This window comes from Mustela nivalis, assembly GCF_964662115.1.
Source record: "Mustela nivalis genome assembly, chromosome: 2".
NCBI classification, from domain to species: Eukaryota; Metazoa; Chordata; class Mammalia; order Carnivora; family Mustelidae; genus Mustela; species Mustela nivalis.
This window is the reverse complement of record NC_139021.1, coordinates 143,123,421-143,144,315: the sequence shown is the minus strand read 5'-3', so window position 1 is coordinate 143,144,315 and position 20,895 is coordinate 143,123,421. Positions and strand designations below refer to the sequence as shown.

At 39.6% G+C, this 20,895-nt stretch overlaps 1 protein-coding gene across 1 annotated transcript; it reads right to left on the bottom strand.

Moving 5' to 3' along the window:
- Positions 1 to 1,472: 1,472 nt before the first annotated feature.
- GHITM (growth hormone inducible transmembrane protein) lies at positions 1,473 to 20,027 on the bottom strand. Its single transcript, XM_082719672.1, has 9 exons — positions 19,868 to 20,027; positions 18,324 to 18,488; positions 16,799 to 16,898; positions 15,402 to 15,513; positions 14,659 to 14,800; positions 11,377 to 11,485; positions 4,974 to 5,162; positions 4,362 to 4,533; positions 1,473 to 2,924 (listed from the first exon to the last, which is right to left on the bottom strand). The coding sequence occupies exons 2-9, from the start codon at positions 18,450 to 18,452 to the stop codon at positions 2,840 to 2,842; spliced, it is 1,038 nt and encodes a 345-aa protein (XP_082575798.1). The 5' UTR covers positions 18,453 to 18,488; positions 19,868 to 20,027; the 3' UTR covers positions 1,473 to 2,839.
- Positions 20,028 to 20,895: the final 868 nt, after the last annotated feature.

The window sequence follows — 20,895 nt, the reverse complement described above, 5'->3', positions numbered from 1 at the left end:
CAAATACTGAGCTTGTGGGCTTCAGCTTAGTCCTTGGCAAGATGGGATTAAGAACCTAGTTCAAAGTAATGTTATGATTTATACAAGACTTAGCACACATTATGCAAATAACTGAATCATGAGCAATTAACAGGGTATCTGGACCCTCCTACCATACTGAAAGGACAAAAATCTCAGTCGTCATTCAGTTTCAAGAACTTGAACATGGATATACACACCCTCTATGTAGATGAACAATTTTAAGGGAAATGTGCTTGCCTTTCCCTCCTCCACATGCTAACACTTTAAAATGCACAGAACACAGGCTTCAAGGGACTGGTATTTCTTGCCATCCTTCCCTGCTTTCTGACCCTTTCTCCATCACATTCTGGCTGTGAGAAAACACCCTAACTGCCTTTATTATGTGCTGGAACTCTTGCTTAGTCTTGGAAGACTTCCTCCTGGCACACTTTGGAAACTCATTGCTGTGCTCTTAGGACACTTGCCCTAATGGACCCTGGCTGTCTCCCCTGGGTTTCAGTGGCACGGTGCCTGCCACACTCATTTTCTGACTGCATGTTCACAAGAGCATTCTAGGCAAACCAAAAGGGCCTTTATTTTTTGTGTGATTATTTTTAAACACACATCTCAGTTATTCTGTAAAGCTTCAGGTGATGCTTCAGAAAATGAGAAGGTTTTTGTTTTTTGCCTAAAGCCTATTAATGTGTAGGTCTTCACTCTTCCTGTGAGTGATGTGAAGAAAACCCCTCAGCGGCATGTTAACAGAGCCTAGGAACCAGAGATTTTTTCATTACCACTTTATATAGTATTTTATTTTGTAGAATTCACATTTTATATAATTCACTTTATATATTGAAGTCTTGTCTTAGCAAAGTCAGAAAAAGTGATGTAAAAATATACCAAGTTACTAAATTAACCACCTTGTTTTCCTAAATAAGCTTCTGCCTAATACCTACTGTTGAAATTCTATCATTCTGTTTTGTGTGATACCATCCAAACATAGGGATATAAATTTTGGGTTCTAAAATGACTGAAGACAGAAGGACCTTCAAGATCACATTGAAGGGTAGTGACTAAAGTAGAGAAGGGAAAAAATAGAAGTTTGGCGCTTGGATTTTTCTTAGGACAACTCTCCTCACCACCCAGCCCCCCACAAACCAGCAATAGCAGTTAAAGCTTACATAGTGCTAAATGTCCACACATTTTACCCCAATCCTATGATGCTGGTTCTGTTACCATCTCCATTTTACAGGTAAGAAAATGGGCACGAGAGGTGAAGTAATTTGCCCAAGGTCACCTAAGAAATAGGTGGAAAAGGCAGGCTCAATTAAAGGTAGTCTGGAGGTAAGCACCATGGTCATAATCACACTATATTCTACGTACTAGGTCAGGAAGAGAAAACAAATGAAACAAATCCTCTATTCAAACAGTATGCATATGGGTCAGCTGGAAAAATTATAGACCAATCACCATCTGGCTGAAACCTTTATTATTTCAGAAAGAAGCATCCTATGTAATTTGAGGTGGTAAGAATAATTACTTCTGGATTACTGTAATAAATATTTGTCAAAAATACAAGTCATTTCGATAATCATACATACTTAGTTCATTCATTAAGAACTTCCAAAAATAACTCTTTCGTATCAAAACACAAATGTCACAAGAGAGTCAAGTAATAGTCTATGCAGGTGAAGGAAAAGTGTGCTGTGGGAAACTCTAACAAAGCATTTTGCCTATTACAGTTTTGACTGACACAGTTCATGAAGAAAGACTAGCTACATCCTCCCTTTTTTTTTTTTTTTTTTTTTTAAGTGCTTAGTCTGAGAGGAACAGAAGAAACCAAGTCCTGGGAGCTGGGAGAAAAACTGCTTTCATAATCTTATGTGTGAGCCACATAAGGCTTTTCTGATGCCTGAAGTGAGATGGGAAACGCAAGCATGTATTCTATTAATAATATGTCAGTAATATCTCTATAATAAATATGCACAAAAATTCAGCAATTAGGAACACAGTGTTTGTATATTTGAAAATGCAAGAGTTTTCATGCTTTGAATGCTTTATCCTGAGAAGAATTTTAAGGATATTTTGTTCTATAAGGTTAAAAATAAAACTTACACATACATAACACGTATCAGGAATTCTCCATACAATTAACATTCTGGACTGTCCTAGCAATGTCAAACAATGAGAAGCCAAACAAAATTATATGGATGTTGTAAAGATAGCACTGAGAAAGAAAGGAACATCAGGAGAATGAATCACCTGTATTTTTGTTTTATGCTCAATGCTTTTGAAAAGTTCAACAGATCAATGTAAAAATAGCTATGATTTGTTTTTAAATAGCCAAAACCCTCTCAGTAGCTCGGCACCAATTACACAAGTGCTACATATTCAAAGAATGACTGCAGGTGACTCTTTGCTTCTCTCTGGTCCCTTTACCAAACCTCTACATCACCTACGAGATTACTTGTAATATTTCTGCATTTCAAAAGATACGCAGCAAAACAGAGTTGTCTAGTTTTCAGTCAAATTAATTTTAGAATAGAACAGTTAAATTCTCACAACACAAACTTTAGTTTTCACATTCATTGAAACATTTAAGAATTACTCAAACATGAGCACTAGAAATGTGTGTGCTTATTTGGAAGAGAAATGAATTTATTCTGCAGAAGAAAAAGGAGACCAGAAGCATCACATCACCGGAACAACTGAAACATGGTGACAAGTCTTATCTTCTAAACTTCAGTGAAAGCTGCTTGTACGAACTATTTAATGAATACTTGTCCCTATTAAACAAGCAAGATATCTGACGTATAAAGAAGTCAGAAGCTGAGGCATGTCATTTCTTTCTGTTGCTTCCAGTTGCTAGAATACTGGCAACTCGCATAAATATATTTAATGTATCCATGTAGATTCCCAGCATCCTGGAAAAGCAAATTATGGTCAGTTATAGAGGATGTAATTCTAATAACAATGATAAAAACTATTTCTTAATCTAGACAAGCTATTTCTTAATACTGATTACTTGTCATAGGTATATGAAATGGAAATTAAAAAAAGAAAAGATGTCAACTAAGGAAGCCGTGGACTGAAGTCAAGGTTTTCTGGCAGATTAATCTTTGAAATGTTAAAAGGCAATTTAAAAAATCATTATTCTATCCTCTGACATGTTCTTATGAGTGTAGTATCTTGCCAAAAAAATCCCCTGGGTGATAGACAATGAAATGATCGAGCCAAAACCAAAGAAACACCTTCACAAAAATGTGTTAGACAGAAGTCTAGCATTTTTAAATATATCTCCTCAAGGCAACCCCTCTTCCTACCACCAACCAAAGAAAAGTGTTACAATCTGTGTTAAAGCAGCATTTAAAAAAAAAAAAATTACACTGAATTTCAGTTTCAAGGAAAAAAAAATTACTTCAAAAAATGTGACAGACAACATGAAACTCAAGAAAGCTAAAACAACCTATTCTGGTGAAGAGTCCAAGGGAAAAGCATTATTATGTAACAGTTGCACCATAAAGCTAATCAACAAAAACAGGTAAATACTGCCTTAACCGAATACCTAAATATTACTTAGTCATGATCTAATCAAATGTTCTGTGGATACTTAGCTTACTGACGAGATAAAAAACAGACCAAACAGCAACAGAAATAAATATGATACAATTTGACAAACCTACTGCTGTGGGTTGAATTAAAAAGATACACTGACATCCTAATCCCTCTACCTGTAAAGGTGACCTTATTTGGAAATAGGATGTCTGCAAATGTAAACAAGATGTGAGTTAAGATGAGGTTAATATGGGGCGCCTGGGTGGCTCAGTGGGTTAAGCGTCTGCCTTCGGCTCAGGTCATGATCTCAGGGTCCTGAGATCGAGGCCCACATCAGGCTCTCTGCTCAGCAGGGAGCTTGCTTCCCCTTCTCTTTCTGCCTGCCTCTCTGCCTACGTATGATCTCCGCCTGTCAAATAAATTAATAAAATTAAAAAAAAAATGAGGTTAATATGGCAGTAGGGTGGGCTCAATTCCAAATGACTGGAGACAGACACATAGGAAGAGTGCTGTGAAGACAGAGGTAGAGACTGGGGTAATGTGTCTACAGGCCAAGGAATACCCAGGGCTGCTGGCCAAAACAAACAGCTAGAAGAGAGGCATGGAACAGTCTCTCAAAGACCTCAGAAGGTATCAATCCTGGTCACACCTTGATTTCAGACTTCTCGACTCCAGAAATGCCGGAGTGTCAATCTCCCTTGTTTTACCACTCAGTTTGTAGTCTGTTACAGTAACCCTAGGAAACTAAAATAGATAATTCCACAAACATACTATGTAACAAAGGGAAGACGTTAAAGACTACTTACGAATTGATGGGATCATATTTTTGAATTCCATACGCTGGTATTATTTCTGCACGCTTGATTACTTTCTGTGTATCATGCAGAAGAAACATACTGAAAAGAACTAATCCACCATAAATTGCCACTGAGTACAAAGTGGCACCAGCCACAGTGGTAGGTGGAAGAAACATAGATCCTGGAAGGGGAGAAAAAAAAAACTAGCCTCATTTCTATAATTGATCTATGATGAATGTTACTTACGACAGAAACAAGCAAACTTCTTTTGATGTACGGCACAGATAAGAAAAGGACTGACTATACACACTATATAATTTCATGCATATTCAATTCCAAATCCATTATACTCATTCCTGCAGCAGGTCACTTGCTTACATTACAGAAAGGCTCTTGATCAAGAGTAACTTTCATGTTCTTCAGACCAACTTTTCCATTTTAGATGTATTGGGTAAAACAAAAAATAATAGTTTACCATGATGCCAAACAGGAAAATACACTCTAATCAGTGTCTTCCTTTTAAAATTTTAAAAGTGACTCTTAATAAATTCCCTCCATTAGGATAACTGAGTACCAACAATGGTTTTAGGATACCAAGAGTCTCAAAACACAGCCGCTTACCCAGTGAGGATACGAAGACGAGACCCAGGCCCACTCCCAGGGGTGCTCCCATGTTCAGAAACTTCTCACTGGGTGCACACATGGCCACAGTAGAGAGGCCTCCCACAATGCCTGCTGTATACCACGCAGCTCTGATGAGAAGAGGCCCCCCTAATATCGTCAGTGGAGCCACCACTGCACCCATTATACCTGGAGAAACAGCAAGCAGTTTTTACTAAATAACTAAAAAAAAAAAAAAAAAAGCCACTTTTAGGTGAATATTGTACACCTCATTGTTAAACAACAGAACTACGAAGTCTCTCCCTTATCTAGGTCATACTACCCCTGAATCCCACAACCTAAACTTGCGGCTATCCAAATTCGAAATCACAACAATAACACTGTTCTTTTTTTTTTTTCCCTTTAAGGATTTTACTTATTTGAGAGAGAGAGAGAAGGAAAGAGAGAATAAGACAGAGAATACAAGAGGAAAGAGGTCAGTGGGAGAAACAGACTTCCTGTTGAGCAGGGAGACCGATGTGGGACTCAATCCCAGGACTCCAAGGAATATGACCTGAGCTGAAGGCAGTCGCCCAACTAACCAAGGCACTTAGGTGCCCCAATAACACTATTCTTAAACTGTCTCAACTCAAGAGTACAAACACTAATCTAGATTTTTAAGTAACTTTATCAAATTCTTTATACGTCATTACCGGGATGTGAGCCTACTGGTATTCTATGCAACAACGACCATTATGTATGAGAATTGAGATTAAACGCCTTGATATGAATAACTGAAGGTCTTGGCTCCTGCCAAGAGGGAACAAGGTAGAGCCAGAGAATGGTATAGGATGCTAATCCTAAAATGCAGGAACTTCAAGGACAGGCAGTGCTGTTTCCTTGTGGAATAGGGAATATCATCTCAGCTTCTGAATAGTAATTTCAGTTGTCAGATATTTACAAACAAGTTCAGAAAAATTACAGCAAAAGGTATCAAAAATTAGCAAACAGAACTCCCTAATTAAAAAAAAAAAATTAATTGTAGACAAGGCATTATTTCAGTGGTAAGTAGAGCAAGTTATCCATCCTCTTAAACATTAAATGTCCATATTTAACTCATGGAATAGGCACAGCTATTGCCATATATAATGTCAACACCAGTATCTCTTTTGTTGAGAGTAACATTTCTAGATTGAGTAGGAAGATATAACTCATGATAATAAATAATTAAAAATATATTTTGCTGTAAGAAAGACACTGGATAAACATTCCTCTAGGAATCTTTACATTTCTATTAGGAATCCCAACAGAGGTGTAGGGGTGTGTGTATGTGTGTGTGTGTATGTTTTTAATTTTCTTGGTTACTCTACTGTCTTTCTTCTAATTTTTTTAATTTTTTATAAACATATTAATGTATTTTTATCCCCAGGGGTACAGGTCTGTGAATCGCCAGGTTTACACACTTCACAGCACTCACCATAGCACATACCCTCCCCAATGTCCATAACCCCATCCCCCCAGCAACCCTCAGTTTGTTTTGTGACATTAAGAGGCACTTATGGTTTGCCTCCCTCCCAATCCCATCTTGTTTCATTTATTCTTCTCCTACCCCCTTAACCTGCCATGTTGCATCTCCACTTCCTCATATCAGGGAGATAATAGGATAGTTGTTTTTCTCTGACTGACTTATTTCGCTAAGCATGATACCCTCTAGTTCCATCCACGTCGTTGCAAATGGCAAGATTTCATTTCTTTTGATGGCTGCATAGTATTCCATTGTGTATAAGGAATCCCATCAGTTTTACAACAGACAGCAAAATTTTTAGCAAAAAGATGTTTTTAAAAAAGATTTTATTTGACAGGGAGAAAGATCACAAGTAGGCAAAGAGGCAGGCAGAGACAGAGGGGGAAGCAGGCTCCCTGCTGAGCAGAGAGCCTGATGTGGAGCTTGATCCCAGGGCCCTGAGATCATGACCTGAGCTGAAGGCAGAGGCTTAACCCACTGAGCCAACCAGGTGCTCCCAAAATGTATTTTTTTGCAGAAGCCAAGAAAAACCTTTATTCTCCATCAGGCTCCCAACTTTACTTACCCCAGGTAACTCCCTGTCCTGAAATTTGGATTAAGCCACAGGAAGAGGATGAAAGAGTGTCCTTCTTCCTCCTTTCTCTATACTGATGTGCCAGCTAATTTCTCCAGCTTCCTTTGACCCCATTAGCCACCAATGGCGGGGGGTAGGACACAGAGCTGGTACCAGGGAGCAAGGATGAATGAGGCCCTGTCTTCCTCATGGCCCTTTCACCTCCCACCCCATGACACCTGGTCCTCCCCTGGCTCTCCAGGGTCTAGCTTGGTGGTCCTGTTTTCCATGGTCTGTCCCTCCCATGGTCCTCTCCTATGTAGGCTGACCCTGCCGAACAATTTCCCAGCTGGCCTTGACAACCATGGTACAATCCTCTTTCCGTTCTTCATGGCTAGGTTCACTGGAGATTCTATCTCTGGAGCTTTTATCACTGGGGGGCTGGCCCTTGGGTGGCTTAATCTTCCAAAGATCCTGGCCACCATGCTCTGCCAAGGCCTCATCCTAGATGCCACAGTCCTCTGAGAGGTCCAACTCTCGTGGCCTAACTCTTTGGCAATCAGGCTCGTGTGTTCTGGCCCTCTGGGAGACCTGTCCTCACAGAATGTGGGCACCTGAGTCCTGGCCTTTTCACAACAGTAGCCCCTAAGTTAGAGGCCTTTGTGGGGGGTAGTCTGGTCCTCCAGGACTTTCTTGTCAGCTGCAGGAAGGTCCCTCCAAAGGTCTGTTCCGCACCATCTGGCTCTTTGGTGAGTCTGTTCTCTAAGGCTAATTTTCTGATGGTGTAGGCAGCTGTAGTCCAGCTGTCCTGCACCTTTAGCAAAACTTTTAGGGAGGCTGTCAGAGATCTTTCAATATTTTCTCATAAAAATCTTAAATGGTAACAGATGTTTGCTACTTAAGGACATATCAGTTACAGAACAAGGATAGCTCAACATTATTGTGGATCAAACTGGCATTCATCCAACTGGTACAGCCAGTATGGAAAAGTATGGGGGTTCCTTAAAAAATTAAAACTATAACTACCATATCATTCAACAATCCCACTTCTGGGCTTTTAACCAAAAGAACTGAAATCAGGATGTCACAGAGGTGACAGTGCCCCCATGTTCACAATCTCCAAGATGCAAAGATCAAATTGTCCTTTAATGGGTGAATGGATAAAGACGATGTGGTATATATATAAAACAGAGTAATATTCAGATATAAAAAAAATAAACTCTTGCCATTTTTGACAACATGAATGGACCCTGAAGGCATTACACTAAGTGAAATATGAGAAAGAGGGGCGTCTGGGTGGCTCAGAGGGTTAAAGACTCTGCCTTCGGCTTAGGTCATGATCTCAGGGTCCTGAGATCAAGCCCTGCATTGGGCTCTCTGCTTGGCAGGGAGCCTGCTCCCCTCCCTCTCTCTCTCTGCCTGCCTCTCTGCCTACTTCTGATCTTTCTGTCAAATAAATAAATAAATAATCTAAAAAAAAAAAAAAAAAAAAGAAAAGAAAGAATAAAAAGACAAACAGCACATGATCTCAATTGTATTAGGAAACCTAAAAAAAATGATCATTTCAGTAATTCCTACATAGTAAAAAAGTCATAGTAAAAAGTCAAATTCAGAGAAACAGAGAAGAGTGGTGGTTACCAGGGGTAGAAATGTGGGGGAAATGAGGAGATAACTGACATCTGGGTGAAAAATGAAAATGGAATGCACTGGTAAGTTAATACTCGTCAAAAGCCAACTCTGATGTCCCTTTAATATTGTGAGGGACTGCCTTTGGGTCATCCAAACTCCCTGCAAGTCTCATTTCAATCATACCAGCGAAAGAAAGAGTAGAAGAGAGAGAGGGCTGGACTCGAAGAAGTGTGTCAGTTTTGACTATGGCACCTGCCAGTGTGACCTCACATAGCCTCTATTTCCTCATCCATGAAATGGAAATGCGAATGCCTGTCTGCATGGCTCAAGATACAGATGAAATGTAAAGCAAAAACTGACATTCATGCTGTACAGCGAAAGGTCACTATAGCAAGCCCAAGGTCATCTTTAAAAAGACTTGCTTGCTGGGCTGGTCCTTGGCTACTTAAGAACTTGGCACATGAAGCATTCTGTAACTGGCAGGGTTAGACTACTTGTGAAAACCATGTGAGTTATGCTGAAAGCCTGCTTTCCTTCTGGAAATCTGTATCTTGGTAGTTACTAGGAAGGTACTTCTATGATTAGCCCTTAATAAAAACCCTCAGCCCTCAGGCTTCAAGTCTCTAATGGGCTTCCATCTCACTGTACTTTTCACTTCCTTGCTAAGTCCCCTCAAAGAAAGCAGGGAGCACTGAAAGCCTGTGGATGAATTTCTCCAGACTCTACCCGTATTTTTTCCCCTTGCAAATGCTATCATGTGTCCTTTTATTGTAATAAACTTTAGCTCTGAGTACAAGTATATGCTTCTTCTAAAAAAACCAAAAGAACTCTAAACGAATGAATGGGTGGTCTTGGGGGCCTCCTCCAACACATAAAATACTTTGAGCCCAGTAGTTTATAGCACATTAAAGGAGTTTTCTAAGCAACCCAGAGAGCCCTTATTCTAAACTCACACTATATAGCTATTTTGATTTAATTCAATAAGCCTCTAAGTATTTAATACTTATCAGAGATAAAAACACTGAACTTGTCCTCTCAAGGAAAACAGTGTCTAAAATGGGAAAAAGGTGCAGAACTCCATTCTCTGGGTAACATACTAATGCTAAACTCAGATGGTGAGGATTTTGGTGTTTTAATGCAAGAATACATATACCTGAGAGAAAAAAGTTTTGTATACTACTATGGTATGTAGTTGTTCTAAAGCAAAATAATCCTTAAATATTTGCAGATAGCACTCAGATATTACATGGCATAGAAGTACATGTATCTTGAGTAATTTTTTTTCCTTAAAAGCAGGTTATTGGTACTAGAAGACAATAGACCACCTCCCTCAATCACAAGGATTTTATCTGGTAAAGCTCCCTGGAGAATACCTACAGTTGAATAACCTCAGACCTTAACAGAAGAGACTTTTTCAAAACTAAGGCTGTCAAGTCATGCTGTCTCATATTTACCAAAACAAAGACAGCACGGGAAGAATATAAATGACAGTTCACGCCAGAAATTTTTCATACTGGATGCCAAATACCTAATTTCCATTTACTGACCCAGGTTAGAAACATTCCCGTCTGTTTCCCTGTAAGTTTCAGGAAAATGCTTATAAAATTTGTCTTGTTTTATTTAAGTGAATAAAAGAATAAAAAGCAGAAACAGATCCATAAAGACAGAGAGCAAATTGATGGTTGCCCGAGGGGAGGTGGCAGGGTATGCAAAATGGGTGAAGGGGAGTGAGAGATACAAGCTTCCAGTTATGCAATCAAGTCACAGGAGCAAAAGGCACAGCGCAGGGAACACAATCAGTGATACTGCAATAGTGCTGTGTGTGGTGACAGATGGTAGCTACTTGTGGGGAGTATAGCAAAACATACAGAGAAACTGAATCACTATACCTGCAGCTACTGTAACATTGTGTCAGCAATACTCAAATTTAAAAAAAAAAAATTGGAAAAAACCAAAATATGTCTCATTTTGTGGTAAAGAACATGTATCTAAGTACTTTTGTTTCTGGGTCTAGCTGCCTCTGTTCAACCCACAGTCAGACTCTCCTGGGATACCTGAGAAGGAAAACACGTTATCCAAAGTATTTGTGTCTCCACAATTAAGGGAGGAATCACAACATACACCTACAAAAGGATATTAAAACTGTCCTACAATACCAAAGGTGGGTAGCCTTCACCCTGTCTACAGTAACTTTGTGCTAAACCTATCTAAATAATGACTGAGCTAACCATATCAGACACAAATGTGCATTTCCAATGATCTTTTTTACTGGGTTCTTTCTTCCAATGCTCCACTGAAAAATCCTCTACTCCTATTCTTTCATGTGTCTTACCTCCTCCTTTTCTTCTCCACCCTCATTTAAAAAATTTTCTAAAAATACATTAAGAACAATTCTCAGGTAATGTGTACCAGGTCTGAAACCCTCCCAGAAGCACACAAAATACATAAAGGAAATCTCTGCATATATACTAGACTGCCATAGGAGGCCAAATGTAATACTGGGGATGCCCATGGTCTAAGCAGCAGAATCATTAACTTTTCAGAGAAGATGTCTAGCAATAAACAACCATTAGTAAGTACAAAAGAACTAGTAAGTGTTTTCTAAACACAAGGTTTTATTAAATTACACAAGTTATTTACAGTTATGAAGAGCCACTAAAAAAAGAAGAAAAAAAAGTAATGAAGGTTGCTAAGTAAAAAATTAAAATTAGACATACCAGAATGCAGTAGCCAAGCAAGATGCTTTGGGCCTGGGCTCTGGTCATATGGTATTGATTGTACCATCATTCCAGCTCCAATCATGGCTGCAAAGGTTGCACCAATCGTCTAAAAGACACATTATTACTGAGAAAAATCAATCTTTATACAACAACCAAGTAGAAGCCTACAAGTTCCAAGTTCTGCTAGTCCCTCCAAAACACCCCACTTAAAGGATAGTGAAGGGATCCAAGCAGGAGGCAAGAGTGCCCCCTACTGTCACACAAAGTTTTGCAGACACCTTCAAGTGAGTTGAGCTTTGACAGATACCATCTTTTTAAAATTTTATTTTTGCTAGACAGAGAGGTCTAACAAAACCTCTTTAAGGATCCCAAAATAGAGGTGCCTGGATGGCTCAGTTGGTTAAGCATCTGACTCTTGGTTTTGGCTCAGGGTCATGAGATGGAGCCCATGTCTGGCTCTGAGCTCAGCATGGAGTCAGCTTTGGATTCTCTCTCTCTGCCCCAACTACCCCACTACTTCCAGCCACCCCCCCACCCCCCACCTCCTCAGGCACACATGCTCCATCACACTTATTCTCTCAATAAATAAATCTTGAGAGTGCCTGAGTGGCTCAGCTGGTTAAGCATCTGGCTTCAGCTCAGGTCATGATTTCACGTCCTGGGACTGAGTCCCACATCCTGCTCTCTGCTCAGCAGTGAGTCTGCTTGTCCCTTTGCCCCCCACCCCCAACATTCATTCTCTCTCAAATAAAATCTTTAAATAAATAAATCTTAAAAAATAAGAATTCCAAAATATTTTTTTTTGTATAGCACAGACAGCATTTAAAAAAAATTAATCATGATACACCAATTAGAATATATACATAATAGTGCATTGTCTTGAACTCCATCATATGCTAAATAAAAACCTAAAAAACTGAAGCACATGGAAAATAGAGGAGAGGGGTAAGATTCTACTTATCTATTCTCTTAGTTTTCTGGCTGACTTGGTCTTCCATCCCTCTTCTTTGCCTTAGATTGCCATATTGTTTTTCACACTTAAATATGGCTTGTGCATATTCACACTTAAATATTCCTTGTGCATATAATAGAAAATGATACTGAACCTTTAAAAAACATGAAGCAGGAACTGCACACCTGCAGCTCTTGGATAAAATGGCAGATATTTTGTAGCCCAACTATTCAAAGATCAATTTATTTCCTCTGCATTACCTGTCTGACCCACGGCATGAGAATGTTCAACCACTGATGTTTTTTCTCCCATTAATATAAATAAGCACACTGGGTTCTACTTAATCATTTTTTAATGGAGAGATAATTACTAAAAACGACTTCATACATTTCTTCATACTTCATTCAAATGTAAGGCATTTTCAGGATATTTACAATTACATTTTTTTTTCTTTAAGGTCCTTCATGTTCATGACCCAACTGCATTTTTTGCTTTTTACTCTTCCATACTCTACACACTCCAGCTACATGAAATGGTGGAGCTGCAAATAGATCTTTAATTCTATTCATTTTGCCTAAGAAATCCTCTTTTCTATTTGGCTGACTTATCCAAGGGTTACCTTCTCGCATGGGAAGTTTTTCTGGGAGGGACCCTGACTGCCACAAGCCTCTTCTCTGTTCCAAAATCACTTGGTACTAACTTTGACCTTATTGGTATGTCTGTCAACCCTCAAAAGCTTCATCTTCATCTCTGTAGCAGCTGCCTGGCTTTCCAAACTATTTTATTTAAGTAGCCCTAACAGCAGGTGAGTCATCTTCTGCCCACAGGAAGCTGAGAATATGGCCCAAGCACAAAACTTCTTTGAAGTCTTACTTCAGGGGCTGAACTCTTCTGTACATTTTAATTTTTCTCTTGCAGCCATAGTGTTTTGTTAAAAAGCCCTGTTTTATATTATCTACCTGATAAAAACTTACATTTCTGGTGAGAATGCACCATGCTTAGTCTGCGCCCTCATGAACTTCTGGGTTAGGAGATTCTTAACACCCATTTGAATTATACTTGTGTCCAAAAGGCCACGCTATCCTAAATGGTTCTCCTTTGGAAAGTGCAGTGGAAATAGTATGGTTTTGGAAGATGGATGGAAGTTAGTTAGATCTGGCTAGCGATGGGACATCTGTATGATACAAACTCTCCCCTCCCTCAGTCCCTTCTAGTCTCAAATTCATAGTTCACATTCTTACAATTCCTCATTTCACAGATTTTACAAAGCCGTAGTTGGTATACTCGCTTCTCGTGTCTTTCATTTGAGTTCTTAAATAAAAAAATTTTTTCGCTGTTTCAGTATTTGCCCTGGCCTCTGACTACTTGGGTACTCTCCTCAGTGTGGCAATTGAACATTGTCTTCCTGATTGTCTTCTTCACACTCTAGACCTCAAATACTCCAACTTCACTCTTGACACTACTGTGAAGCCAGTTTTACCTCAGTCTTTTTTTTTTTTTTTTTTTAAGGTTTTATTTATTTGAGAGAGAGTGAGCAAGTGAGACAGTGAGCAAGCAAGAAGCAGACTTCCCACTGAGCAGGGAGGTCAGTGCGGGGCTGAATCCCAGGACCCTCAGATCATGTGTGAAGCCAGTTTTAATGACTCCTCTTCTCCTCTGCTCAAGTTGTTCTGCAAACCTTGACTACCTTTGTCCTCTCCTGCAATAAAAAATGCCAACCTCCAACAGTTCTGATGCAATGTCTCTTGCATAGAACGTCACTACTGGTCTAAGACAAAAACAGTCTTTCAACTTGTTTTACATTTTCTAATTCCTATTGCTCATCCTTTACCACTTACTCAAGCTCATTTCTTCAACCAGACAATAGAAAAATAGCTATCACTTTTGAATTTTTTTTGTATCTAGCAAAATAACAAAAGCTCAAGAAACATAGAATCTAAAACCTTACACAGGGTCAAGAGAGTTCAGAGTGTTAGCAACAAATATTTTCCACTGATGATTTTGCATTTATTGCCGGCCTCCCCCACCTCCCATTAATCAAACTATAAAACACAGGCTGTTTGATCTCTGCTCCCAGGTGAGTTGGATATTCCTTGTAAAGTTTGATTTTCAACCCCTTTGCCACTATTTGAATACAATACTCAACAAAGAATAATCTGTGATTTACCTCAGAATATAATTTCTACTTTGTCTCAGTTGCCTTATTAATTCATAGATCTGAACAACTGTTCAATATAGTAAGGGATTCCCTTCCATTTAATAACCCCCCAATATTTTTGGTTTAATCATTTGATAATTAGTGAAAAAGGAAAACAAATCTGACTTACCACCCAAGAGCCTCTCATCATGAAGTTCATGAGAACAGGAGTTCTGCTCACTGCCAGGGCGGACAAAGCTGTTAAACCAATACTTCCTGCTAAATACATATAGGTAGAATGAATTCTATCCTTCACATACTGAGGCCAAATTCTGTAAGAAACACAACATGATTAATTTACAGAAATATGGATATAAGTTTTGGTTAAATCATTTACAGCTGGGAAACTTTGGGAAATACCAATTTATTCCTCTAGTCTTATTTATTATGGAAATGACGGATATACTGGGAGTTATAAAATTAAATGATACAAGGGACGCCTGAGTGGCTCAGTTGGTTAAGCAGCTGCCTTCAGCTCAGGTCATGATCCCAGCGTCCTGGGATGGAGTCCCACATCGGGCTCCTTGCTCAGCAGGGAGCCTGCTTCTCCCTCTGCCTCTGCCTGCCATTCTGTCTGCCTGTACTCCCCCCCCCTCTCTGATAAATAAATAAAATCTTTAAAACAAAAAATTAAATGATACAAAACGTAAGTACTCGGCACATATACAAAGCAACACATTTCCTCCTTGCTTAAACACATATAACCTTAGCAAAAGACTTAAGTTTGAACAGATGCTAAGAAATTTTTTTCATGCAAGTGTATTTCTATAGTTAGAAGTTTAGATATAAAACATTCCAAAAGTGGCAAAAGAGATGGATGAAAACAAAACTGGAGCCTTGAAGATAGGAAATGTTTGGGAATGATTTACTTACACAGCTTTTTCAATAGCCCCGATCTCATTAGACATTCCCAAGCCATAGTAACACAATGCTCCAAGACCAACAGCAGCCCCTCCGGCAATAAACCATCTTCCCATCTGATCAACTGCAGAACACATGGGGAAATGCACATTAATACAGTCATGTCTTGACTAAATTAAACATGCTAACGGTAAGCCCTTTCTAATATTTGTATGGGGAAAATCTATATACCACAGTCCTTTGTGAACAGCCATAATTAGAACATAGGCGGATATAAGTGGCTTCAAAATTAGGGGACCAGTAAAATGGGCACTGCTAAAACACAGGTGTAATAATACAAAAAGGACCAGAACTGATTAGCCTCTAATTTCACTCTGAAGAAATTTAAGGAGGCAGTGTGTCTGTAGACATGGGGATATTTCTCTAATACATACTATTTCATTCATAAGAATCTGGGTTATGTCCTCATGCTCTTAGAAAGAAAAAGATGAGAAAGAAATGTTAATAGTTATACCAGTGTATAAAATGCCATTAACTGTCAAATAAATAAAATCTTAAAAAAAAATAAAATAAAGTGCCATTAACAAAGATGATGCTTGATGTAGACAAAGAAAAAAAGGAACCAAGGATGTAATCAGTGTTTATGTAGCACAATCAAGGGAGAGGGTGCCCTGAAGAAGAGCAGGTGAAACAAACAACTGACCAACCCTTACCTGGCTGCACCTCACTCCTTTTAGTTTGAATCTGTTCACTCAGAGTACTACTAAGTTATAGTTTATGATTCATGTAATTTATTTTTTAGGGCAAACTTATTAATCAGGAAGAATTGTCCAGATGGATACAGATTACAGCTCTTTCCCATTATATTGACACTTTGTAAGGTTGTTAGCCAGCAAGTGTTCTATGAATAGATTTGGGTAGATTAACAATCTAAACTTGCAAAGATGAAATTCAAACAAACTTCATTAAGGTATTGTTTCCAGGGAGGCCATATATGAACAACCAATTATGAGGACTCTTATTGAAGAGCTAGGCTTTTATTAATATCTGTTTTAGTGATTTTTCTCCTAAAACATTCATAATTACATGCTTGAATTAAGAGTTCATGTAACTTCAACTGAACTTCCTTAACAGATTGTATTTTTTATATCATGGCATATTAACTATTAATCCTTTTTTTTACTTTAATGGTAAAAGTAAAATTTTCTTTAGAAGAAATATGATTGGAATCAATGAAACCAGTGTGAAGTATCAACCTTTTCTGGATCATGAGTTCCTGAAGAATGACTGCCTTTCTTCCCAGAAAACAGTCACATACATAAGTTTGCACACATTTTTAGAAGGCTGTTCATGGACTTCTTAAAACATTTTCACATACTCTAGTTCAAAAACTGAAGACTACTGCCTACTTTTAAATATTTTTTCCACTGATGGTTCCATTGCTGCCTCCTTAATTTCTTGACCAGTTTTCCCGCGCCGGATCCCAACTCTTGTCTTGGAGGCATATTGCTGATATACATGAAAACAAAGACAATTAACACATAAAGCAAAACAGAATGTTATTAATAGAAGATAATTATATCTCATTATACTAGAAAACTCTATATAACTTGGTACTTTCTATGTATGTAGTTTCATTATAAAGGTCTGTTAGCCAATCTAAAAAATTAAATGCAGACCCTACCTACCTATGGTCTATCTTTGAAGTGATTCACTTAAAGACTTAGTTTACAACTTAACTTTTTTTTTTTTAAAGATTTTATTTATTTACTTGACAGACAGAGATCACAAATAGGCAGAGAGACAGGAAGAGAGAGAGGAGGAAGGAGGATCCCCATGGAGCAGAGAGCCCGATGTGGGGCTCGATCCCAGGACCCTGAGATCATGACCTGAGTTGAAGGCAGAGGCTTTAACCCACTCAGGTGCCCCTACAACTTAACTTCTTAAAGTTTCAATAATAATTACTTCATTAAATACAGACTTATATCTCCAGAATCATATTTTAAACACTAGCTTTTAAAAAACATTCATGCAGGGACACCTGGGTGGCTCAGTGGGTTAAGCCTCTGCCTTCAGTTCAGGTCATGATCCCAGATTCCTGGGATCGAGCCCCACATCGGGCTCTCTGCTCACCGGGGAGCCTGTTTCCCCCTCTCTTCTCTCTGCCTACTTGTGATCTCTCTCTGTGTTGAATAAACAAATAAAATATTAAAAAAAATTATAAAAAACATTCATGCATTAAGTATTGGCTACCTTTTATTTTTCACCTGGGAAATGGGCTCAAGAAAATTACCTTTCCTTAACATAAAGTCAAAGGGACGGATGATTATTACCCTTTTTTTTTTTTTTTTAGCTCTTTTTCAACAGCAGAACAGTTAATTCAAGAGGAAAACAGTTGTCTCTTTTAGCTTATATATATTTCTTTACCTACCTCACATTTCAAAATTTATACTTCTAATCTGAATTCTGGAGAAATCTATTAGAAAAGAAAAAGAAAATCTCTAACCTGATGGATTTTACCACTCTTTAATCAAGAGCTGAAATGACATTATTAATAAGCTACTGATGAAATGTTAATATTCCTGTGTTCTTAAGCTTTTGACTATAGGCTCCAAGATCTCCTTGTTGTACCATACAGCTCTCAATCTCACACAATCACTGTAAATTCTCAGAATGAAACTCTAAAAGCTGTAGGTAAAGAGAAAGTTATAGCAGCTCTTTCTATCTTATATGATGAGGAACACAATGACACAAAACTAATGGGGAGTAAGAGCTGATGTGGGACTATTGTCATGGCTAAGTGTTTCAGTAAATCACTAATGGTAGAACAGGGAGCTTCATACAGTTAAAAAAAAAAAAAAAAAAAAAAGGAAAGAGTCCCCTCCTCGTGCACAAAGAGATGGACATAATATTAAGATATCAGATTATCTTTACCCGGCTGGGTGTTAAGAGCCATTGATTCTTCGTGATGGAATTCTTCACAATAGGCGAGGCCTTGGTAAAAGCTGGTTGGAAGACCCTGGAAGGGAGTGTCCGGAGACACACAAATCTTGCGGCCAGCATGGTGGTGCACCAGGTTTACCAAGCAGATCTGAAATGCTAGTTTGAGACACAAACAAAAAATAACCCATTAACCAACTAAGGGAATGGCACAGAAAAGATGCAGAGACACAGAAGGGCCGGTCAATCATGTTTTAGTAGAAAAATGGAGTAGGGACCTTTTAAAATTTAATGATGAATTGTCGGCTTATTCCTTGTTATTTCACAATTGGGTTTCCACAGAACCCAATTTGGGATGATCACCAAAACAGAATTAAATCCCAGCTTGAACAGTATGATGTATGACTTGTCTGTGCAGATGTTAATATCTTACTACGACTGCAGTGTATGTGATGGCTTTTATAACTGTGGTTTTAAGCATTCAATGGGAAAATTTAAAACAAGACTGTATAACTTTTGAGCAGAAGAAAAATGTCATCCAAGGAAGAGATTAGTAACTCTTCAAGGTCATGCTGCACTGTAAGGTTTCACAACAATAATCAAACATTTAAATTTCTGCTAAACATGCCAAATATTACTTCCCTTCAAAATGTGATAAAAATACTCAAGGCACTGACACCACCTGGGATGCATCTTAAAATACAGATGCTGGGTCTTAACTCTGGTCCTAATGATTTAACCTCTAGGACCGGGACCCACGAATGTTTTACCTAGCATTCCCCCAAAGCTAAGAATCTTTGCTAAAAAATACCTGACCCAGCGAACTTCCAGCTCTGCCCCTGAATCTATACCGGGTGTACACCACTGAGAAAGTACCGAGACCTTCTACAACTTTCACGCCATTACATCATCTCAGCCTGTGGCGGTTTACCTCCTTCGGTAGTTAACACACTGACCCGGAACGAGGCCTCGTTGAGTGGCCTGCATGTCGCGCAACAGAACGAAATGGAAATCTGCCCGAAGTGGCCTCGTGAGTGTCTGCCCTCCGAGATTCAGGTGCGTTGGCTATAAAACGGATGAAGTATGACCGAGCCCAGACGCCCGGTCCCCCGAGAAAGTTCACCCAGCTCTCCAGATTCGGTTGAGAACTCGGCAGCAAGTGTCCAGTCTCCCAAAGTTAACGCATAACCCTACAACACCCTCGCCTCTAACACCCCCACTCCCGCACTCCCTTATCTGAAAGGGCGGCGGCTGTGCGGCCCAGCCGCTGGGTGATTCAGCACCTCTGCCCGAGGGAGAAGAGGGCAGCGGGGACGAGCCCCTGCCCGCCAGCCCAGGCCCCGCCGCCGCCGCCCCCTTTCACCCGGTCACCCGCAGAACGATGACCCTAACGAGCCGCCAAGCTGTGGCACCGCCAGGCTGTGACGCATCCAGCAGCGACGCCGCCTTCAGCCCATTTCAGATGCACCCAACGGCCCCACGAAGCCGATCGTCAGGGCAGCGGATCTCCGGTGCTAGCAGGCCCGGAGTTGCCATACCTCAGTCCCCGGTCACCTCAACCGCACAATTACCCTTCCGGGCCGGCGAAACGCAAACGCGCACACCTCTCTGGACCTCCGCCCGCTCCTTACTGCCTCTGCGCGCGCAGTTTCCCCTACTCACTGAGTGACGCAACATCCGGAGAATCGCCAAACACTAGGGTCACCCAATCATGAGCAGATCTCTGACGGAAGGGCTGGTACAGTAGGCAGGTGGGCTTCCGGGCCAGAGGGAAGCGTCATAGTCGGAGTCCATTTTGGGTGTGGGCAGCGAAGGCATTTCAGCCATGTTATCTATGGGTAGCGGGGCTAGTCTTCTTTTTTGTCTGAACAGTTTCACTAGCGGCACTTAACAAAAACGTAAAAATTGAAAAAGAATATTAAATGTGTGAGAACTAAAAAAATTTCCGTTGCCCCTTTACTTTCCTCATGTTGCTTTTTTTCTCCTTTTGCGAGATGGAGAGTGCGCCAAACGTGGTAGTTTCAGAGTGGAGCCAGTCCGTTTCTTGGGTCTGACGCCTAAGGCTGGCTCATGAAATCTAGAAAGGGGTCTAAATCACACAAGGTCACCGGCCGGATTTTAGCAGGGTTTCCTCCCGGTTGCTCTGATCTTCCACGAAACATTTTCAAGCTTCGGAGTGTACTTGTATTACAAGCATGATACAACAGTCTCTGCATCTTACTTTGTCCTGAGAACTGTGAAGATGTTTTCATTACACACAATTTATAAAGTGAAAAGCCACGTCTCGGCTACACGACCGAGATTTTGTTTTGTTTTTTTCTTTCACTATCTTTTATCATTATACAAATATTTGCTGAGTCGCACTTTGTACCAAACACGGAACTAGGGATGTATACAAATGAATAAAACACAACCAATACTGTTGTTTGGACAAAACAAAGTCCTTGCCCTTACTGTGTTGACTTTCTGGTGGAGACAAAAAATAGACAAAACGTTTGGTGGTGATAAGTACCATGGAGAAAAATAAAGCCGCATAAAGCCTTAGAGGGATGTTATTTTAGATAAG

Bases quoted from the DNA above. Each gene is read 5' to 3' on its own strand.
- GHITM (XM_082719672.1), bottom strand. From the start codon at position 18,452: ATGCTGGCCGCAAGATTTGTGTGTCTCCGGACACTCCCTTCCAGGGTC. The intron at 16,899-18,323 runs GTAAAGATAATC...CATGTATATCAG, and splicing joins GGCTCTTAACACCCAGCCGG to CAATATGCCTCCAAGACAAG. The intron at 11,486-14,658 runs GTAAGTCAGATT...TGTGTCTTTTAG, and splicing joins TGATGAGAGGCTCTTGGGTG to ACGATTGGTGCAACCTTTGC.